Source organism: Chrysochloris asiatica, unplaced genomic scaffold (genome assembly GCF_000296735.1).
Source record: "Chrysochloris asiatica unplaced genomic scaffold, ChrAsi1.0 scaffold00023, whole genome shotgun sequence".
Classification (NCBI taxonomy): domain Eukaryota; kingdom Metazoa; phylum Chordata; class Mammalia; order Afrosoricida; family Chrysochloridae; genus Chrysochloris; species Chrysochloris asiatica.
In genome coordinates, this window is record NW_006408541.1 from 3467084 (window position 1) to 3488336 (window position 21253).

At 43.9% G+C, this 21253-nt stretch overlaps 1 protein-coding gene across 1 annotated transcript in view; it reads left to right on the plus strand.

The window, feature by feature from the left end:
- The window catches only part of LOC102830916 (zinc finger protein 268-like), a 37501-nt gene that overhangs the window by 7118 nt on the left and 9130 nt on the right, over positions 1 to 21253 (plus strand). Inside the window, exons 2-3 of the mRNA XM_006839312.1 lie at positions 6223 to 6345; positions 6538 to 6639. Of these exons, the coding sequence (XP_006839375.1) occupies positions 6223 to 6345; positions 6538 to 6639 (225 nt within the window). The remainder of the gene's footprint in view (positions 1 to 6222; positions 6346 to 6537; positions 6640 to 21253) is intronic.

Here is a 21253-nt window from a genome sequence, read left to right on the forward strand (position 1 = left end):
CTGGAGAAGGATGTCATGCTGGGTAAGGTGGAGAGTCAGAGAAAAAGAGGAAGACTCCCAACGAGATGGATCAGCCAGGTGACATCATTGATGGCGTCAAGTGTGGTGGCGGTAGTGAGGTTGGCCCAGGATCGGACATTGTTTCGCTGTGCTGTGCATGGGGTCGCTATGAGTTGGTTCCAACTCGATGGCACCTGACAACAACAACAACATACTTTGGACATATTGTCAGGAGGGAGCAGTCACTGGAGAAGGATATCATGTTTGGTAAGGTGGAGGGGTCAGAGAAAAAGAGGAAGACCCCCAGTGAGAGGGACTGGCAAAGTGGCAGCATCAATGGGCTCAAGTGCGGCAACAATTGAGATTGGCCTAGGACCGGGCAGTGTTTTGTTCTACTATGCATAAGGTTGCTATGGGTTGGTGCCGACTCCATGGCACCTAACAACAACAACAGCATCCTTTGAAACACAAATTTTTTTAATGTGATGAGACCTAATTTACCTATTTTATTGTTGCTTATGCCTTGGTGCCTTGGGAGTTCTGGTGTGGCACTGTGGGTTAATGTGCCAGGCTGCAAAGCCTTTTGAACTACAAGATCGGTGGTTCAAACTCACTAACCTCTCCTCAAGAACCCTATACAGGGTCGCTATGGGTCAAAACTGACTTGATGGCACTTAACAACAACAACAGCAATGCCTTGGTGCCTTGGTATCTTATCTAACAACCCATTGCTTCATCAAAGCATAAAGATTTAACCCTATATTTTCTCCTAAGAACTTTACCTCTCTTACATTTAGAGCTATGAATCATTTTGAATTGATATTTGTATATGATGTGAGCTAGGGGATTCAACTTCATTCATTTTAACCATGACCATAATCAGGATACAAAATTGTTTCATCAGTTCAATAATCTTTCTGGTTGCAATGCTTTTGTAGTAGTAGTATCTGCTCACTTTGCCTGCAAGCGCAGATCTGGTCTCCATCTGCTCTCTAATGATGAAATGGAAATGAAATGAAAAGTATATCATCTCCTTGTGAGAAACGTCGTTGATACTCCAGCCTCTCAGTTATGAGGTAACCGATGCGTTATTAGGAGTGCTTACTGACAAACGTTCAAAAAATCCGATCTGTACTCATTTTACCTAGCGAGAGTGAGGTTTTTAAAGGTGATTCAGCAAAATTAGGCACCAAACCCAGAACACAGGCAAGAAGTGCTGTGCCGTCACTTGGCAAAGCATGTTATCCTCTTTAAGGAGCTCTGGTAGTTGGTGGTGGTGTTGTTAGGTGCCATCGAGTGTCCTCTCAGCACTGCTTTCACCATGTCCCAAAGATTTTGGTATGTTGTGTTTCATTCTCATTTGTTTCTAGTAACTTTGTGAATTCATGTTTAATTTCTTCTACTACTCAGTCACTTTTCAGCAGGGTCTTATTCAGTTTCCATGTATTTGACTTTATTTCCTTGGTCTTCCTATTGTTGATTTCTAATTTGATAGCATTGTGGTCTGAGAAGATGCTTTGTAGTATTTTGATATTTGTAAATTTATGGAGATTTGTTTTGTGGCCGAAGACATGGTCTATTATGGAGAATGTTCCATGTGCACTGAAAAGAATGTGCATTGTGCTGCTGTTGGGTTGAATGTTTTGTACATATCTATGAGGTCCAGTTGGCTGATTGTGTTGTTTAGTTCTTCTGTGTCTTTGTCAAGTTTCTTTCTGGTTGTTCTATCAATTTTTGAAAGCGGTGTATTAAAATCACCTACTATGGTAGTGTAGTGGTTACGAATCGGGCTGCTAACCTCAGGTCAGCAGTTTGAAACTACCAGCTGTTCCGCGGCAGAAAGATGAGGCTGTCTGCTCCTGTAAAGATTTACAGCCTCAGAAACCCTGTACAGGGTCACTATGAGTCTGAACTGACTCCACAGCACATAACAACAACAACTATTATTGTAGATTCGTCTATTTCTTTCTTCAAATCTATTAGAGTTTGCTTTATATATTTTGGAGCTCTTTCATTGGGAGCATAGATGTTTATTATGGTTACGTCATCTTGTTCAATTATCCCTTTAATCATGAGATAATGTCCATCTTTATCTATTTGCAGGTTTTTGCTTTAAAGTTTATTTTATCAGAGATTAGAACTGCCACTCCTGTTCATTTTGTATTGCAATTAGCTTGGTATATTTTTTTCCATCCTTCGACTTTTAATCTTCTTGTCTCTGTGTGTGAGATGTGTCTCTTGCAGACAGCATATTGAAGGATCTTGTTTTCTTATTCTGCCACTCTCTGTCTCTTAACTTGTGCATTTAATCCATTTACATTTAGTGAAATCATCGATAGTTATGGATTAATTACTGCCATTATGTTTTTTGTTTTTTTGTGTGTGGTGTTGGTTTCTTTGTTTTGTGTGTCTTCCTTTGCTGAGTTCATGCTTTTTGTGTTCTCTCTTGTGAGTTTCCTCATAGTTTAAATGTTGCCATATTCTTCTTGAATTTTTATTTTCTTGGTATGTTGTGAAGTGTTCATTTTCTTTGAGGTTACCTTGTAGTCCATTAACTTTTACCTCCATTTAGTGCAGTCTATTTTATCCTGTAATCTCACCATCTGGATCTCTGTTCCTATGTGTTTACCTTCTTTTACACTGTAAACTCTTTTGATCATAGACTGACCTTCCAGATTCTCTGAGTTTGTTCTTATAGTTTTGTTCTGTTCTTGACTCTTCCTTCTATTGACTTAATTCTGGGAGGTGCTGCCACGTATATCAATCTCTGGTTGTTTTCCAGTCTTGATGGTTCTCAGTCGACAGAACTCCCTTTACGATGTTTTGTAGCACAGGGTTGGCTTTGGAAAAATTAATTAGCTTCTGTTTATCCTGGAATGTTTTGATTACACCATTGTATTTGATTGATAGCTTTGCTGGATAAAAGATTCTTGGTTGGCAGTTTTTTTTTTCCTTCAGGGTTTTATATATGTCTCCCCATTGCCTTCTTGCTTGCATCGTTTCTGCTGAGAGATCCGAGCTTAATCTGACTTGCTTGCCTTTGTATGTAACACTTCTGTTTTCCCTAGCTGCTTTCAGGAGTGTCTCCCTATATTTGATTTTGGAGAGCTTGATTATGATATGTCTCAGTGATTTTCTTTTGAGGGCTATCCTTCCTGGGGTTCTTTGAGCTTCTTGAATGTTTATCTTCTCACTTTTTAGGACATTAGAGAAATTTTCTTCCAGCAGTTCTTTCCTCTGTGGACTTGTGTGATTCTTCTTGTTCTGGAATGCCTATAAGTCTTAAATTATTCCTCTTCATGTTGTCCAACATGAATCTTAGACCGTCTTCAGGATTTTTTATCCTTTTTTTCTGTTTGCTCTTCTATTTTAGTGGTATTGAGAGATTTGTCTTCCAGATCACTGGTTCTGCTTTCCATCTCTTCTATTTTACTCCTTTGCCCTTTCAGTGTATTGTGTATTTCTGATATTCTATTATTGATCATTTGGACCTCTTTCTGTAGGTTTTTAATAGTTTCCAATGCTATATCTATCTTATTTGATTATTCCTGTAGAGCTTTCCTGACTTCTTCCTTATTTTTCTCAAATCCACTGTAAAGTGTTTTGAAACATTTTATAATAATTTTTCTTAATTCCTTCTCAGGCATTTCCAAGGCCTGCCCTCTTTCCAGAATGTTGTCCAGGTCTACCTCTAGGTCATTTGTCTCAGACATTGTATCTTGTTTCTGGACATGTGCTCATATGGTCATCTGCTTTTGTTTCTTGGACATTTTTAGTGTTTATCTGTAGCCTTCCTTAATACTTAATTGAGTATGTGTTTTGGTATTTTTGATGCTTTGTGATTGCTGCCAGGTTGATGTGATCAGGATGTGAGCTTTTCTTTTCACTCTTCTTATTGCTTAAAGTATCTTTCACAGGTGATGCCTGCCTCCCTGGTATATGGCTGTTGGTATTGGTTCTTGCCTGGATTTTGGTGTTTTATAGAATGTGATTATAGCTTGATTATATGGCAGCAGTTGCTGTCTCTTCTTAAGTAAAACAGGAAGAGAAAGAGTCCCCTAAATGTAGAAGGAGGAACATAAAACAGAAAAACAGCAAGAACAACAACAACAAAAAAAAACAAGAAACAAAACAACAACAAAAACTAGACTGTATACTATAGTCTCTAATTGCAGAAAAGGGAGAGAAGGAAAAAAACAAATCTGTAGCCTAATGTGAGTATGACTTTAATGTCCTCTTTCAGCTTCTTGCCTTAGAGATTTCAAGATGCCACTTTTGGTTGTTATGCTATACCTCAGGATTTAATTTAATTTTCAGCCTGTTTTGTTTTTAAACTCTCTTTCCCTCTCCACACCTCTTTTCTGTATTGAAAAAACAGTTCAGGGCCTGCTCTTGGGCTAAGAGCATGTGTGGCAGAAGAACCCACCAGTGGTGAGGGTGGGAGGTGTCCACTCACTCAGGCACCCCCTCTAGTCACCAGAATGAAGTTGCGCAAACAGTGGGGGGCCAATGAACAGATACCAAAAAAGAGAAAATCAGAATAAAGCAAAACCGACAAAGTGTATCGTCCACCTTTGCTCTGAGGTTCCCGCAACTTTTTTCCGTGGTGTGTCTGCTCCCACGCTTGGACTTGCCATTTGGTTTCACCCAAGTTGTTGGCTCCAGGCCTCAGAGCCCGGCAGATTCAAAGGTACAGGATTTCTTACTTTCACTACAAGTTTTACTACCTATAAGCCTTTACACTTTTTAAATATTCCTATCTAGCGTAGTGGTTACGAATCGGGCTGCGAACCTTAAGGTCAGCGGCTCGAAACTACCAGCTGCTCTGTGGGAGAAAGATGAGGCTTTCTACTCCCGTAAAGATTTACATCCTCGGAAACCCTGTACAGGGTCGCTATGGGTCGGAACCGACTCGACGGCACTTCACAACAACAACAACAATGTGGTTCCGAGTGTTGGAGCTCTACCCTGAATCTGTTTTGCCTGGCATACTGTGGTATTGCTGAAGGTGAACCTCACTGAACCTCCACCCTAACCATCATCAAGCCCCACCTAAGGATTCCACTTTTTAAATCACCTTCCACTGTGCCAAGCGTGATGGCCTTTCTAAAGACTGGTTCCTCCTGACATCATGTCTAAAGTACTAGAGACCAAGTCTTCCCTTCCTCATTTCTGAGGAACATTTTGGCTCTGATTCTCACAAGAGAGATGGGCTGATTCCTCTGGAAGTCCACTGTACTGTGAATATTCTTTGCCTACACCATTATTCGAATGCATTGATTTTTCTATTATCTTCCTTATGCATATGAGGCAACTGAAAATACTATGGCTTTTTTCAGAAACATTTTAGTCCTAAAAGTGATATCTTTACTAGTTAACACTTTAAAGTCTTTTGACACTGATTTGGTAATACAGCATGTCTTTTGATTTCTGGACTGCTGCTTCCATGGTCATTGATGTGGATTCAAGTAGAATGAAGTCTTTGACAACATCAGTGTTTTCTCTGCTTATTGTGATATTATTTATTGGTCCAGAAGGGAGGTCTTTTGCTTTTTTTTAAATCATTGTTGTTGTTAAGTGTCACCTAGTGAGCTCTGGCCCTTAGCAATATATATATAAGTTTTTAGACTGGGTATGACCCACTGACCTGTGGTTAGCAGGCCAGTGCTTATTCTACAGCACTACACCAAGATCCTTTTGAATCATAGTGATGGTTGTGTGCTGTGGAGTCAGTTCAGACTCATAGCTACTGTGTATAGGGTTTCCAATGCCGTAATCTTTACAGGAGCAAAAAGGTTCATCTTTCTCTGCCACAGTGACCAGTTGTTTCAAACTGATGACCTTGAGGTTAGCAGCCCGAATTGTAACCACTACACTAAAAGAGCTCCTTTTTAAATCATGCTGTTGTTAAGTGCCAGTGAGTTGGTTCTGACCCAGAGTGACTCTGTATAGACTTTACAAGGAGTGGCTGGAGAGCTTGAACCACCGACCTTGTGGTTCAAACTTGACTCTGCAGTCCAGAGTGTTAGCCCACAGTGCTACCCCAGGAGACATAACCCACCTCAAATTCTATTTTGAAAACTGAGAACCACTTTCTGCTGCGGACACTCCTGTCTCACCCTCTGCCAAAAGTCCCTGAGGGCCTGGGTGCTCAGGCTAAACTCTGGATCCTGAACCTGTGGGACTCTGGGGCCCTGTGTGTCCCCCCTCTTCCCCATCCAGTGTGACCATGAGTCCTCTCAGGTCTCGGAGGAAACCTGGGCCGTGGAACTCATCACAACAAACACCTCGCAGAAGCGGGTGGATGAGCTGGTGTCCGCAGCCCTGAGGAACAACATCATCTACGTCTGTACATTCCTAGAAATGCATTTGCCACCACCCAGAAGGTCCTGGACCTGTTCTTCCTCAAGTGTTCATTGAAACCCCTACCCCTGCCTCCACCCCAGCTCAGCAACAACACTGCAACCCACTTGTTGTACATCTTAGGGATACTATTTCACCTCTCTCAGCCTGTCTTTGCTCCTCTGAAAAGTGTAGCTGGAAGGGGATCACCCTGAGGTGTATAGTGAGGATTTCCTGGGATCAGCCATTGGCAGTGCCAACCCAGACCCTGATGCTGCAGAAACAGCTGCCGAGGAGGTGGGGATGGTCACATCGACCTTCAGCTCTCCCAGTGGAGAAGCTCTCTGCCTCAGTCCTCCCAGACGCTTTGACAGAGAGCTAAGTTAGCATTCTGTTGGTAAAGGGAGTCTGCCATTCTATCTATGGGGTTGCTGAGCTTAGTGTAGGCAGAAGAGAAGGAGGGGTCCCAGACCACTCAGATACCTGAGAAGTTGCTGGTTATGTTCAGTCATCTAAGAAATACAATATCGTTTTTATTGTCGTTGTTAAGTGCCATCAAGTCGATTCCAACTTGGAAGGGGCCTGTATAGTTTCCGAGGAGCAGCTAGTACGTTTGAATCTCTGACCGTGTGGTTAGCAGTTAATGCTTATCCTGCAGCACCATACCAAGAATCTGACAAGTCAATTTCCACATTGTAAGACAGAGTGTGGCACTGTGGGATAATGCAGGGGACCACAGGGCAGGTTTGAACCGCAAGGTTGGCAGTTCAAACTCAGCAGTCGTCCGTGAAAAACCCTATATTGAGTTGTTATGAATTGGAAACAACTAGAAGAAATGTCACAGCAGCAGACACAGTAGATGAGCCCCACAGGGTTTTCTTGACTATAATCTTTGTGGAAGCAGCTCTCCAGTTCTTTCTCCCCTAGATCATCTGGGTGGGTTCCTATCCCACCTTTCATTCCCAGCCTGAACACTGCACCATCAAGACTCCCCATTAATACAGAGAGGAAACACTTCACCACGAAGGCACCAGGCATTTGGAATCATCCAGGGAAACACACTAGATAAAACCCCTGCCCTCCTGAGATTCCACTCTAGTCAAGCAATCAGATGGGAACCCCAGATGTGGCAAGCAGGGAGTCCACATTCCTTTAAAATGAACCCCTCATGTGTCCTCTAGGTATGGATGCATCCTTCCCTATTCTGACAGAGACAGCAGAGCCCAGGACCAACTTAATGAGTTAGTGGACTCTGGGTTGAGGAGGGGCTCCTGCCTCCAAGAAGGGTAGGGGTCTAGGCAGTGCTCTGCTTGGAGGACTAGGGGAAGGCCTGAATACAACACCTTTTTATATTGCCAAGAGGACTGAATACAAAGCCTGTACCTACAGGAAGAAAGAGGATATTAGAGAGAGAGGGATAGGGCCCGGGTATTCTGTGGATCAAAGGGGAGGTTGGTGCTCATAGAGTACCCCAAAGGGAGTCCATCCATGGAACCCTCCCAGCTCAGAGACCCTGAATCTCCTGAAACCCAGTCATGGGTGCCCATGTAGACCAGGAGCGGCTGACCCCACCCTTCAGGGGATCAGTGTCAGTGTGAAGAAGAGACTCATGCTCACAGAAAATCATGGGAGGGAGGCTGGGTCACAACCTCTGGATTGAAGGTCCCTGAGGGCCCTAGGAAGTTGGAGAAGGAGGACAGACCCCATTTCTGCCTCAGCCATCACATCTACACAGAGCACCTTCTGTGTGCCTGGCCAGGACGTGAATCCCCAGAGTCTGGACTGCCCTCAGAGAGATATCTGTGCAGTGAGCAGGGTCAGGGGAGACAGACAGGGAGGTGGGTCAGGCTTCCTGATGAGACCGGGAGTGGGTGAGACCACTGAAGGAGAGTTCCAGGATGAAGGCTCTCTGCTGTCCCTCCCCTGGGTGACCAGGACGGCCACTGCAGGAGAGCCAGGGTGGATGCAGAAAGCCAGCAGAATGACACAAAGTTCCACCCCTGAGGAGTGCTGTGGGAGGGAACTGTGGACAGAGACTGGCCATGACCTGCTGCTTTCCTTCTCTCTCAGTGCCATCTGCTTCACCCTGTGCACCTGGCTAGAAGAACACAGGCAGGATTTCCTTCAGCCTCCAGACTTCCTTGCTCTGAAAGTGCTGACAGCTTATGCTCAGCTGAGCATGCCCAGCTCCAAACTGGAAGGCAGAGCCCACTGGCTCCTTGCCCAGTGGGAGTGACCAGAATCCATGGAGACACAGCCAGAGGGTGAGGAGGATGGGGTGGGTGCATGTGAGCATGTGTGTAGGAGCTTGGGGCTGGACTGCACAGGGAAGTCCTCCAGAGGAAGATGCTGGACAGAGCTCAGAGACAGCACAGATCTGGTGGACAGTAGCCTTGGAAAGCTTCCTGTACAATGGTACCTGGTATTGGGCGCTCACAGTGGCTGGGACAGGCTTTTTGTCTTTGAAAAGGCACTAGAACAGGCTGTCATGTCACTGAACTTTTCTTTTCTTGCTTCTCCAGCACAAACCTCACCTCTGGATCCTGTTTTAGATTCAGTTCAAGCTCTCTCTCCAGAACCCACTCCAGATTCACACCAAGTGCTGCTTCTGGAGCCGGCTCCACATTCACATCAAGATTCACTCTGCACCCATCTCCTGATCTATGTGGAAGATTATCACCTCCAGAGGCCTCTCCAGGGCCACATCAAGCAGCAGGTCTGGAATATATTTCCATTCTACACCAAGCCACTCTTCTGGATCCCACCTCACAGGCATCTGGAGTCTTGCCTTTGGATCCAACCCCAGTTTCAAATGGAGCGTCCCTTGTGCAGTGGGCTTGAGAACATCATGAACATGCAACTCCAGAATTCTCTACTGATCAGCATCCAGCATTGTCTCAGAATTGAGCTCCTAATCTACATCGGAATTCATCTGAGAATATCACCACAGATTCACCTGGAGCTTCGCCTATGCATCCTACTGCAGCTCTACTTTGAGATGAATCTCTGGTGTTCCCTCCAGTTCTACATCAAGGTTCACCTGAGGGGCCCTTTCCAGGTCGACATTGAGGGTTAACTCTCAAACCCAATTCAGATACACACTGAGATTTCCCTGGTAGTCACTCTCAAAATCAGCATCAGAATTCACCTCTGGAACGCTCTCCAGGGCCACATAGAGCCTTACTCCTGGGACACACCCCAGTTACACATTAGACGTCATCTCGGGAACCCAATCCTTCAGATCCCACTCCAGATCCAAGTCCAGTGTTACCTCTGCATCATACACAAGAGTGCCACGGGATGAACATGTACACCTCTCTCCAGTTATACACTCAACATCATTTCTGGAACACACTCCAGTTACATATCAGACGCCTTCTTTGGAATCCATTCCACAGCCACACCCAAGTTTGTCTTTGCATGCCATTCCAGGTCAATGTGGAGCATTTCCTCTGGAACACACTCCAGAACCACTCTGAGCATCACTCCTGGACTATGCTCAATAAGGGCATGAAGAGAAACCTCCAGGATCCTCTATGGAATACAATACAATATAATTTCCAAAACTAGCTCCTGATCAACATCAAATTTTACCTCAGTATACTCTGCAGACCCATCTTGTGATTCACCTGTGGTACCTACTCTAGCTCCACATTGAGATTAAGCTCTGCTGTTGACGCCAGGTGTACATCATGGTTCACCCAAGGCGCTCTTTCCAGGTCTATATCGTTGGTTACCTCAGAATCCAAATTCAGATACACATCAAGATTTCCCTGGTAGTCAGTCTCAAAATCAACATGAGAATTCACCACTGTATCTCTCTCCAGGACCACCAAGAGCCTTACTTCTGGGATACACCGCAGTTACACATTGGAGTTCTTCTCTGGAACCCAATCTTTTGGACCCCACTCCAGATCCAACTTGAGTGTTATTTCTGCATCATTCATGAGAGTCCCAAGGAGATGCACATCTGCAACTCTTTCCAGGTCCACACTCAACATCGCATCTGGAATATACTCCAGCAACATTTCAAATGTCTTCTCTGGAAATCACTCCAGAGCCGGCAGCAGCCTTGCCTATGGGTCCTGCTCAAGATTCATGTGTGTTCCACACATGTGTTCAACAAACGTCTTCTCTGGAACCTATTCCATGGTCACATCAAGCTTTCCTTTGGATGCTTCTCCAGCTTCGTGTCAACCATTACTTCAGAAACATGCTTGAGAGTGACATGAAGGTTCATTTCTGGACCTCTCTCCAGGGACACACCAAGCATCACTTTGAGAACAAGCTCAAGTTGCATATAAGATGCTTCCTGTGGTACCCAAGCCACATCAAGCCTTGCCTTTGTATACCTGTCAAGAGTGATGTCAACCATCATCTGTATAACCCGCTTGTGATGCACATCAACATTCACTTTCAGAATCGGCTACAGATCACGCATCAAGCCTCATCTACAGAACACGAGCCAGAGTCACTTCCAGCCTCACCTCGAGTATCATCTCAAAAGCCAAAGCCAGACTCAGTCACTCCTCCAGCATCAGCACCGGAGACAAAGCTGACGTTTTCTCAGTTCCCCGAGTCTTCTCGTCCTATACCAGAGAGAGCATATCATTCTTCTTTGGGTAATTTTTTTCTTGCTTAACATTTACATTTACTTAATTTTAAATTGTAGGTTTAAGTAGAAATAAAGTTTCAATTTTGATCATTTCAAGTGTATATTTCAGTGATTTTATTTGCATCCATCACCACTGTCTGGATCCAGAGCATTTTCATCACCCCAAAGAGAAATCATTTAACCATGAAATCATCATTCTGCAATTCCCTGTCCCCTATACCTGGGTATTGACAAATTTACGTTCTGTGTCTAAGGATGGGCCTACTCTGGAATTTTCATCAAAATGGAATCATGAAATATGTGGCCATTTGTTCTCAATGGTTTTGAGGTTCATCCAAAGCATACCACATGACAGTATCAAATTCCTTTTAACAGTTGAATATTATCCCAATGTATGGATAAGCCACATTATACTTATCCATTTATTTACTGGTGGACATGAGTGGTCTTTCCACCACATGACTAATGTGAAGAGTGCTGTTTGGAGCATCCATGTCAAGTCTTTGCTTTAGTGCCTGCTGTTAAGTGTCATTGATGGCATGATAAATACCAGGGATGGCAGAGAGGAGGAGGCAGGTAAGGAGAGAGTCCAGGTGTGAGATGTTAAAAGTTTGGAGGCTCAAGAAGCAGGGCAGGCATGTTTTTGGAGATGAGAACATGGCACAGAGAGACCCCAGATATGGAGATGAGGGGGACAGGAGGTTCAGCAGGCAGCACTTTTGTGATGACTGAGGAGATGGAAAGACTGACTGTGGAAACCTTGTACAGGACCTGAGAGGATGGGAGGGACCAGAATCCCAACACCAGGTGTGGGTGATGAGGAGGTGGAGGGTCAGGAGGCAGTCTAGTCATGGTGAGTGAGAGGGTGGAGGGAGTTAGGACAAGGGGAAGCTCACAAGGAGGCACAGGTGTAGGAGGAAGTAGAAAGAGAGGTTCCGGGAATGTACAGGGCCAGGGGAGGAGGGGGAGCTAATAAGAGGAGGAAGACCCCCAAATGCACCCAGGTGTGGAGAATCAGGCAGTAGGTGGGGGCAGTAGAAGACTCAGGTGTAGGGCGTGAGAAGGAGGGCGGCTCAGGAGGCTGCCCAGGTGTGGGGGAGAGGGTTTTGGTGTGCTGATTGGACCCAAAGGTGCCGTGGGGCTCCTGCCGCATCCCGACATGTGGCAGCAGGAATATCCAGGAGTCTATCCAATACAAGGAGCTCCAGTAGCCACTGCCCTCCAGTGTCGTGGACCTTGACTCTGCTTACTCGAAGCAACTTGAGTCGCTAAGTAGTTTACCTTTCCCTGAGACTCAGCCAGAGTCTGGACAGAACTGTCCAGAAAATGTTTGTGTGTGTCATTAACTGACCATGAGTTCCCCATGCACAGGGGACACCAGGCTTTTTCTTATGGACTCCTTGACTACACAGATATCCCTCTCTCTATCATTAATCAGGACTTCTAACACTTTCTGGTTTGAGATCGGGGGCTGGAGCTATAGGAGGAGGAGAAGGGAAGTGACCACCTGTCCTTTCAGATGCCTTTCCTCTCTTCTGGTTCAGCCCCACTGACTCACAGTCACCTGCATTTAATGCTCTCAGCCCTCTGATTTCCTCAGCCCCTCATTCCTGTACACATCACCTCGGCCACTTGCTATGCACACTCCTTACTACATTCCAGTCCTTCCTCCCTTCCTGCCTCCCTCCTTTCCGCCTGTAACACACAGGAGCCACATCCACATGGGGGCACACAGACATCTCCACAGAGAGATCTGAGGACCCGCCATCCTCAACACATAGTCCCACTCACAGCACTAACCTGAATTCCATCTTCAGGAAGCTGTGTCAGAAAGACTCGTTTCTGACATTGATGAGCAGGAACTGACACCTGATGGTTCTTTCAGAGCAGGGATCCCACATTCAGATGCCTACATTCACGTCAGAGAAAAGAGGGCAGGAGAGCAAGTGTAGGGCCACGGGAGTAGGGTGACTGTGTAGTCATCACTCAGTTCAGCCCAGGGATCCTGCAGGAGCATAGAACCACTGTTGTCAAGTTGTTCGGTTTGCAATGACAAATCAGAAATCCAAAGTTTGTGTGCCATTTGCACATTTTCAATGCCCAACACAAGCAACAACCACAACAAATGTAGACAAGATTTGGGAAGCTTGGTGCTTCACACAGTAGGGATCCCAAATTCCAGCTGAAGGTGTCAAGTCTAAATGCCGAGTATCAAACAGAGACTCTGAGACATCTCCAAAGAGGACAGAAGTCGTTCCCAACTTCCTTTGGGAATAACCAAGTGTATTCCTCCCTCTGGAAGAAGAAGAACAGGAGTTCAAGGGAGCCCACTGTACCCTGTAGCTTTGTTCCTTGAAAATGATCAGGACTCCAAGGTCCTGGTTGTTGTTGTTAATTGCTGTCTAATAGTTTCTAACTCATAGTAACCCAATATAGGGTTTCCAAGGAGTGAGTGGTGGGTGTGAACAACCGAACTTTTGTTTAACAATCCAGTGTTTATCCTACAGCACCATACTAGGAATCCAAGGTTCTGATTCAAGTGACAATTCTGAGGAATCTAGTCTCACAAATTATGTAGCAGTGAGTAGCCAAACCTTTCATTCTTTTTCTTCTTACCTTGGATTTACTAACAAGGCAAACATCACCACAAATAATGGCATCAGTGTCAGCAGGAAAAACAAAAGCTCAGGGAATTGACAAGACGGTTAGAACAACTATTTGTTGTTGTTATTGTTGTTAAGTGCTGTTGAGTCAGTTTAAACTCATATAGCAAATGTCCATGTACGAGGAAAACAAGGAGAACACAGAAAAAAAACTTTAGAAGAAATCAGAAAAATTTAAAGAATAAACAGATAAAATAAACAAAATGTTTGAAAGAATACACAACCTGAAAAAAGAAATACAGAATATTAATACTATGATTTCAGAAATGAACAATATATCGAAAGGTCATAGGTGGATCAATAGAAGCCCGAATTAGCGAGCTTCAAGATCAATCTCTATTCTAGTCAACCAGATGAACAATCAGAGAAAAGAAGGAAAAAATCTGAAGGAAGCCTAAGATTTACGTGGGATACCATGAAGAGGAATAACTTACATGTGACTGGATATTCAGAACAGGTAGAGACAATAAAATCCAGACAAAGATTTGTCGAAGATCTGTTGGGAGGAATATTCTCTAATATCAAGAAAGATGAGAAGATAGATGTTCAAGAAGACAAAAGAACCCCAAAGAGGATAGACCCCAAAAGAAAATCAACAAGATATATCACAATCAAACTTGCCAAAACCAGACAAGGGAAGAATCCTGAGAGTAGCTCAGGAAGATAAATAATATTACCTATAAAGGAGCTCTGGTAGAATAGTGGTTACGAATCGGGCTGCGAACTTTAAGGCCAGCCTCTCCACGGGAGAAAGATGAGGCGTTCTGCTCCCGTAAAGATTTACAGCCTCACAAACCCTGTCTAGGGTCGCTATGGGTCGGAACCGACTCGACGGCACTTAACAACAACAAATAAAGGAGAACCAGACTAACCAGAAATCAGATTAACTTCTGATTTCTCAGCAGAAATCATGCAGGCCAGAAGATAATAGAGTGATATATACCAAACTCTGAAAGAAAGAAAAAATGCCAACAAAATATCACATACCCAGCAAAGCTGTCCTTTAAATATGATGGTGAAATAAGGTTAGGGCTGGGACTAGGGTTGATGTTAGGATTAGAGTTGGGGTTTGGGTTTGGGTTTCGGTTAGGGTTAGGTGTAGGGTTGGAGTTAAGGTTAGAACTGAAGAGAGAAATTGACAACACAGTAATAATAAGATATTTTAATACACTACTTTTGATGAAGGGGAAAAAACTGGAGAGAAACGCAACAAATACACAGAACTAAACAATACAATCTCACAACATGACCTCATCAACATATACAGACTACTCAACCCAACAATAGCACAATATACATTCTTCTCTAATGTGCATGGAACATTTCAAGAATGGACCACATGTTAGTTCACAAAGCAGAGAAGGGTTGGGCGAAGAAAGAGATAAAACACACAAAAAAGATTTGGAAATGGATATTGGTGAGGTTTGTGCTACATGGAGAGTTCTGTTGGTTTGGCTAGATTGTACATGTACAAATCGTTGAAATGTTTACTTATATATATAGTGCTAAAATAAAATCTATTTCACAAAATGTAAAACCCCCAAAAAAGAAAGAAAAGTGAATGTACTATAAATGGAAGAATGAGTATATAGTCTCCTGAGAATATGGGGTTTTACCAGTAAGGACAATTCAACCAAATTGCTATTTTGCCATACAATTTAAATACCATTTCCACGAGCTAAACTAGAGTACACTTGCTTTGCAGAACCCCAATGTCCCTGGAAAAGAATATTCAATTTGGCAGAGGGTCAGTGAAAAGGAGGAAGATCCCCAGGTAGATAGACCGACACAGGGACTGCAACCGTGAATTGAAACAGCCATGGTTGAGGATGGTACAGGACCAGGCAGTGTTTCATTTTGTTATGTATGGGCTCGGTATGAGTAGAATCCGACTCAAGGGCACTTAACAACAAAATGGACGTGTTGCAAATGTGAGGAGGTTAGCCCGGTTCACAGGGTTTTAGGAAAGTGACTTGAGAGCCAGGCTCCATCTATGTGCAATGCTCCTGCTCTCCCTGAGCAGGGTGAGAATTTGCTGCTAACTTTGAGGACTTTAACAAGAGGAAAATGACTACTGAGGAAGGTACTGGAGTGGAGGGTAAGGGCTCAACTGAGACTCTGGGGGTCAGCTTCCCATTCAGTTTGTTTTTATAGTTAAAAGTATTTGACAAAAGGGTGAACTCCTGGATGGTGGGGGTGGATGTTATGGAGCCTGTTGCTGTTGTTAGGTGCCTGTCCTTTCCAACTCACAGAACAAAACAATGCTCAGTCCTGTGCATTTCTCAGAATTGTTACTTTTGAGCCCATTCTTGCTGTCATTGCTTCAATCCATCTCCCTCTTTTCTGCTGACTCACAACTTTACCAAGCATGGTGTCCTTCTCCAAGGACGGGTCGTTCCTGACAACATTTCCAAAGGACAAGAGATGAAGTCTTGCCATACTCGCTTCTAAGAAGCATCCTGGCTTGTTCCTCTTCAAAAGCAGATTGGTTTGTTCTTCTGGCAGGCTATCATACTTGCAGTATTCTTCTCTAACGTCATAATTCAAACGCATCAGTTCTTCTATGGTTTTCCTTATTTCTAACTTTCACATGCATATGAGGGAAATGGAAACATCATGGCTTGGGTAAGGCACACCTTAGTTCTCAAACTGACATCTTGATTCTTGAACACTTGAAAGAGATCCTTCACAGCAGAGTTGCACCATGCAGTAAGTCGTTTGCTTTCTTGACTGGTGCTTTCAGGAGTGTTGATTGTAGATCCATGGAAAATGAAGTTTTTGACAACCTCAATCTTGTCTCCGTTTATCATGATGTTATTTATTGTTCTAGTTGTGAGGAGTTTTGTTTTCTTGACACTGAGGTGCAATCCATGCTGAAGGCTGTAGTCTTTGACCTTCCTCACTGAGCATTTCAAGTCCTCTTTGCTTCCAGCAAGCCTGGTCTTGTCATCTGCATGTCACAGGTTGTTAATGAGTCCATTTTCTGGGATTAGTTTCTCTGAATACATAGAATAAATACAGTGAAAGGATCCAATCCTGGGGCACACCTTTCCTGATTTTAAACCTTTCAGTATCCCCTTGTTCGTTTCTAACGCCTGACTAAACCCAGGAAATTCAGCTCCGTTTCAGTAGACAGTTAGGTCCCAAGTCAGCATTTCCGTCGCACAGGCACGCTGTCCCCGGAAACCAGACTTGCCTTCTTGCGTCACTAGTGCGCTGAGGGGCGGGGTCGACGTCCTTAGTGAAAGCTGCTGGGGGCGTCTTGTCGGGGTTGTGGTCATCCACTGCGGAACCGCTGCCTGCTTGGTGGACAGGTATTTCCAGAAGAGAGACTGGAGGGACTGTCAGATGGGTCACTGGACCGCGTGTCTCATAAGCGGTTCAGCTGACGACGGAGCCGCAGGCCGCAGGGATTCTGGGAACTGTAGTTCTGACGGAGGTCCCGGAGGGATCCAGCGGGAACTTCAAGGTCCGGGACCCCAGAGGCTTCTCTGCGCGGGGTTGGGAGGAGCAGGGAGGGAAGGTTGGGGTGGCGTCAGATCCCGAAGTGAGGTTCGGCTGACAGGGATTAGGCAGGGCATGTCAGCGCCCGCGGGTTCCGGATGTTCCTTTTTTATGGAAGGGGGCGCGGCTGGAGACACACTCTGGGCCTGGGAACTGGAGAAAAGAAGGCCCGGATCCTGGAGCTGCGGGCGCTTCTTGGCCACTGGTTCCAGGCTGGGATGAGAGGGACCAGAATTTAGGGTTCCTGATTGAAAGAGGGCGGGATGAGCCTGGAGAAACCGCGCTTCTCTGGCCGTGCGCCCCCGGGATTTCTGGGCTGTGGGGGGAGTTCCACCCAGGGCAGATGGACGAACATTCCCTGGGGGCTGGAGATTCAGGGTGTGACCCCCGGAGTGCCTGGTGGGGAGCGCATACTCTCTGGGTCAGCGTGGGAACCCTTCCTTTATTGTTCACGTCAAGATTTGTTGTATTTTGGTGGGGGCAAGAGACATTCTAGTTAGTGGTTTTGTTGGGTTGGGGGCTTGGTTTCTGAGCGCCTGCAGTGCTTTGATTTGTATGGGGAAGGGGAGGTGATTGCAGGTAAGCTTGTTACTGATATACTGTTCCTAGGGGGTCTGGAGACCTTGGAGATTTGGGGACTCTTAGAGGTGGGCCCAACACAGAAACTGAGGTATGAGGAACTGAATCTGCAGGACCTACATCTAGGTCATCTTATCCACCTGCTCTGGGACCTGCTGGCAGAGTGTTTGTAGGGTGGCAGGGGCCTGCTCTATGTGTGCCAATGAGCTCCAGTTTAGTTGTAGTGTCTGGTTTTGCCTGGAATGTTTGGGGCTCATCCTGCCACCTTCGGTTTGGGGCTGTGCGAAGATTGATTTTTATCTTTTTATGAAGGACGGATGTTAAAACTTCTCAGTAAAATAGTATGTTTACAGTCATGTTGAGCAGAATCCTCCCAACCCTACACATTGATGCAGTTTGAGAATTGTCACACCCTGTGCTGAGGGGTGCGTGAAAGGTGTCAGTTACTATTGATGTTATCACTGGAGCCCTGGTGTGGCGCTATAGGATAAGCACTGGACTGCTTACCACAAGGTCAGAGGTTCAAACCCACCAGCTGTTCCTTGGAGCCTTTATACACATTTACTGTGAATCAGAATTGACATGAAAGCACTTAATAACAACAACAGGCTAAAAGTCTGGCACGTTGCAGCTAGAGATCAAATATAGGTACTTGAGTTTTGTCACCTTCAGAATGATATAAAAGAGAGATTCACAAAGTTTGTGGGAAATTTCAATATCTTTAAAGCTTTTTGAAGCTTTCTCATTGTCACCTCATTGTACCTGAGTTTATCACAATGCTTAACTCATTGAGGCAGTAAACGAGTGCAGTGCCTGAAATGATTCCTGATATGCACTAAAAGGTTGTTATTGTTAGGTGCTGTTGAGTCGTGTCCAGCTCATAGTGATCCGTCCTGTGTCATCCTCACAGTTATTGTTACATTTGAAACCACTGTTACTGCCATGTGTCAGTTTGTCTTGTTGGGGGTCTTCCTCTTTTTCATAGATCTTCCATTTTACCAAGCATGATGTCCTTCTCTGAGGACTGGCCCCTCCTGATCACATGTCCAAAGAGACAAAGTCTCACCATCCTGATTTTAAGGAGCACTCTGGCTGCTCTTCTTCCAAGACAGATTAGCTTGTTCTTCTGACAGCCTATGGTACTTTTAATATTCTTCTCCAGCCCCATAACTCAAGTGCCTTGATTCTTCTCCAGTCTGCCTTATTCATTGCCAACTTTCACATGCATATCAGGTGATTGAAAATACCCTGGCTTGGGTCAGGTGCACCTTAGTCCTCAAATGGATACCTTTGCTCTTGAGCACTTTGTAAAGAGGTCTTTTACAGCAGGTTTTCCTAATGCAATACATCACTTGGTTTCTTGACTGCTGCTTCCATGAGTGTTGATTGTGGAGCCAAGCAAAAAGAAAGTCTTTGACAACTTCAATCTTTTCTCCATTAATTGGTCCAGTTATGAGGATTTTTGTTTTCTTTACATTGCGGTGCAATCCATACTGAAGGCTGTAGTCTATGATCTTCATCAGTAAGTATTTTAAATTCTCTTTGTTTTCAGCAAGCAAGGTTGTATCATCTGCATATTGCAGGTTGTTAATGAGTGTTTCTCTGGTCCTAATGCCCCACGCTTCATCATACAGCCCAGTTTCTTGGATGATTTGCTCAGCATACAGATTAGAATAAGTATGGTAAAGCACATATCTTTCCTGATTTTAAACCATTCACTATTCCCTTTTCTGTTCAAATGACTGCCTCATGGTCTATGTATAGGTTCCTCATGAGCACAATCAAGTTTTGTTGAATACCTGTTCTTTGAAATGTTATCCATAGTTGGTCATGATCTACATAGTCAAAAGCCTTTGCATAATCAATAAAGCACAAGTAAACATCTTTCTGGTTCTCTGCAAGATCCATCTGATGTCAGCAATGATATCCCTCATTCCACATTTTCTTAATCCTGCTTGAGTGTCTGGCCGTTCCCTGTCGATGTACTATTGTAGCCGTATTTGAATTATCTTCAGCAAAATTGTACTTGCATGTGATATTAATGATGATTTTTGTATTCCATTGGGTCACCTCTCTTTGGAATGACCAGAAATATGAATCCAGTTGGTTGGGCAGGTAGCTGTCTTCCATATTTGTTGGCTTAGATGAGTGAGTGCCTCCAGTGCTGTATCAGTTTGTTAAATATTTCTGTTTGTATCCCGTCAGTTCCTGGAGTCATGTTTTTTGACAAAGCTTTCTATTCAGCTTGGCATTCCTTCCTTCAGTGCCATCAGTTCTTGGTCATATGCTACCTTTGAAATTGTTGACCATCAACCATTTCTTTTTGATACAGTGAGACTGTGTATTTCTCCTTCCATCTTCTTTTGATGCTTTCTGCATCCGTCAATATTTTGCCCATAGAATCCTTCAATATTTCAAGTCAAGGCTTGAATTAGTTCTTCAATTCATTCATCTTGAGAACTGCTGAGCGTGTTCTTCCCTTTTGGTTTTCTAACTCCAAGTCTTTGCACATTTCACTGTAACACTTGACTCTGTTTTCTCGAGCTGCCCTTTGAAATTTTCTGTTCAGCTCTTTTACTTCATTATTTCTTTCATTCACTTTAGCATCTCTACACAGGAGATGAAATTTCAGAGTCTCTTCTGAAAGACCATCCATTTTGGTCTTTTCTTTCTTTCCTTTCTTTTTAAAGCCTGTTTTGCTTTCTTCTTGTATGATATTCTTGATGTCATCCTACAACTCTTCTGATCTTTGGTCATTCGTGTCTAATGCATCAGATCTGTTCTTGAGATACTCTAAATTCACGTGGGATGTGTTCAAAGTCCTATTTTGGATCTCATGGACTTGTTTTAATTTTCTTCAGATTCAGCCTGAACTTGCATGTAACCAATTGATGGTCTGTTCCACAATTTGTCCCTGACTTTGATTTGGCTGATCATACGGACTTTTCCCATCATCTCGTTCCACAGATGTAATCAATTTGATTCCTGTATGTTCCATCTGTATATAATCGTCTTTTATGTTGTTTAAAAAAGGAATTTGCAATGAAGAAGTAATTGGCCTTGCAAAATTCTATCATGTTATCCCCAGCATCATTTCTATCACCAACGGCATATTTCCCAACTACTGATCCTTCCTCTTTGTTTCCAACCTTTGCATTTCAATTATCAGTAATTATCAATACATCTTGATTGCATGTTTGATCAATTTCAGACTGAGAAAGTTGGTAGAATTCTTTAATTTCATCACTGGCTTTATGGTTGGTATGTAAATGTTAATAATAGTGGTATTAACTGGTCTTCCTTGTAGGTGCATAGATACTATCGTATCACAGACAGCATTGTACTTCAAGATAGATCTTGAAATGTTCTTTTTGATGATCAAGGCTATGCCATTCCTCTTGAATTTGTCGTTCCTGGAATAGTAAACCATATGATTGTCTGATTTATAATCATCAGTACTAGTCCATTTCAGCTCACTAAAACCTATGATATCAATATTTATGCATTTCATTTCATTTTTGACAGCTTCCTATTTTCTTGTATCATATTT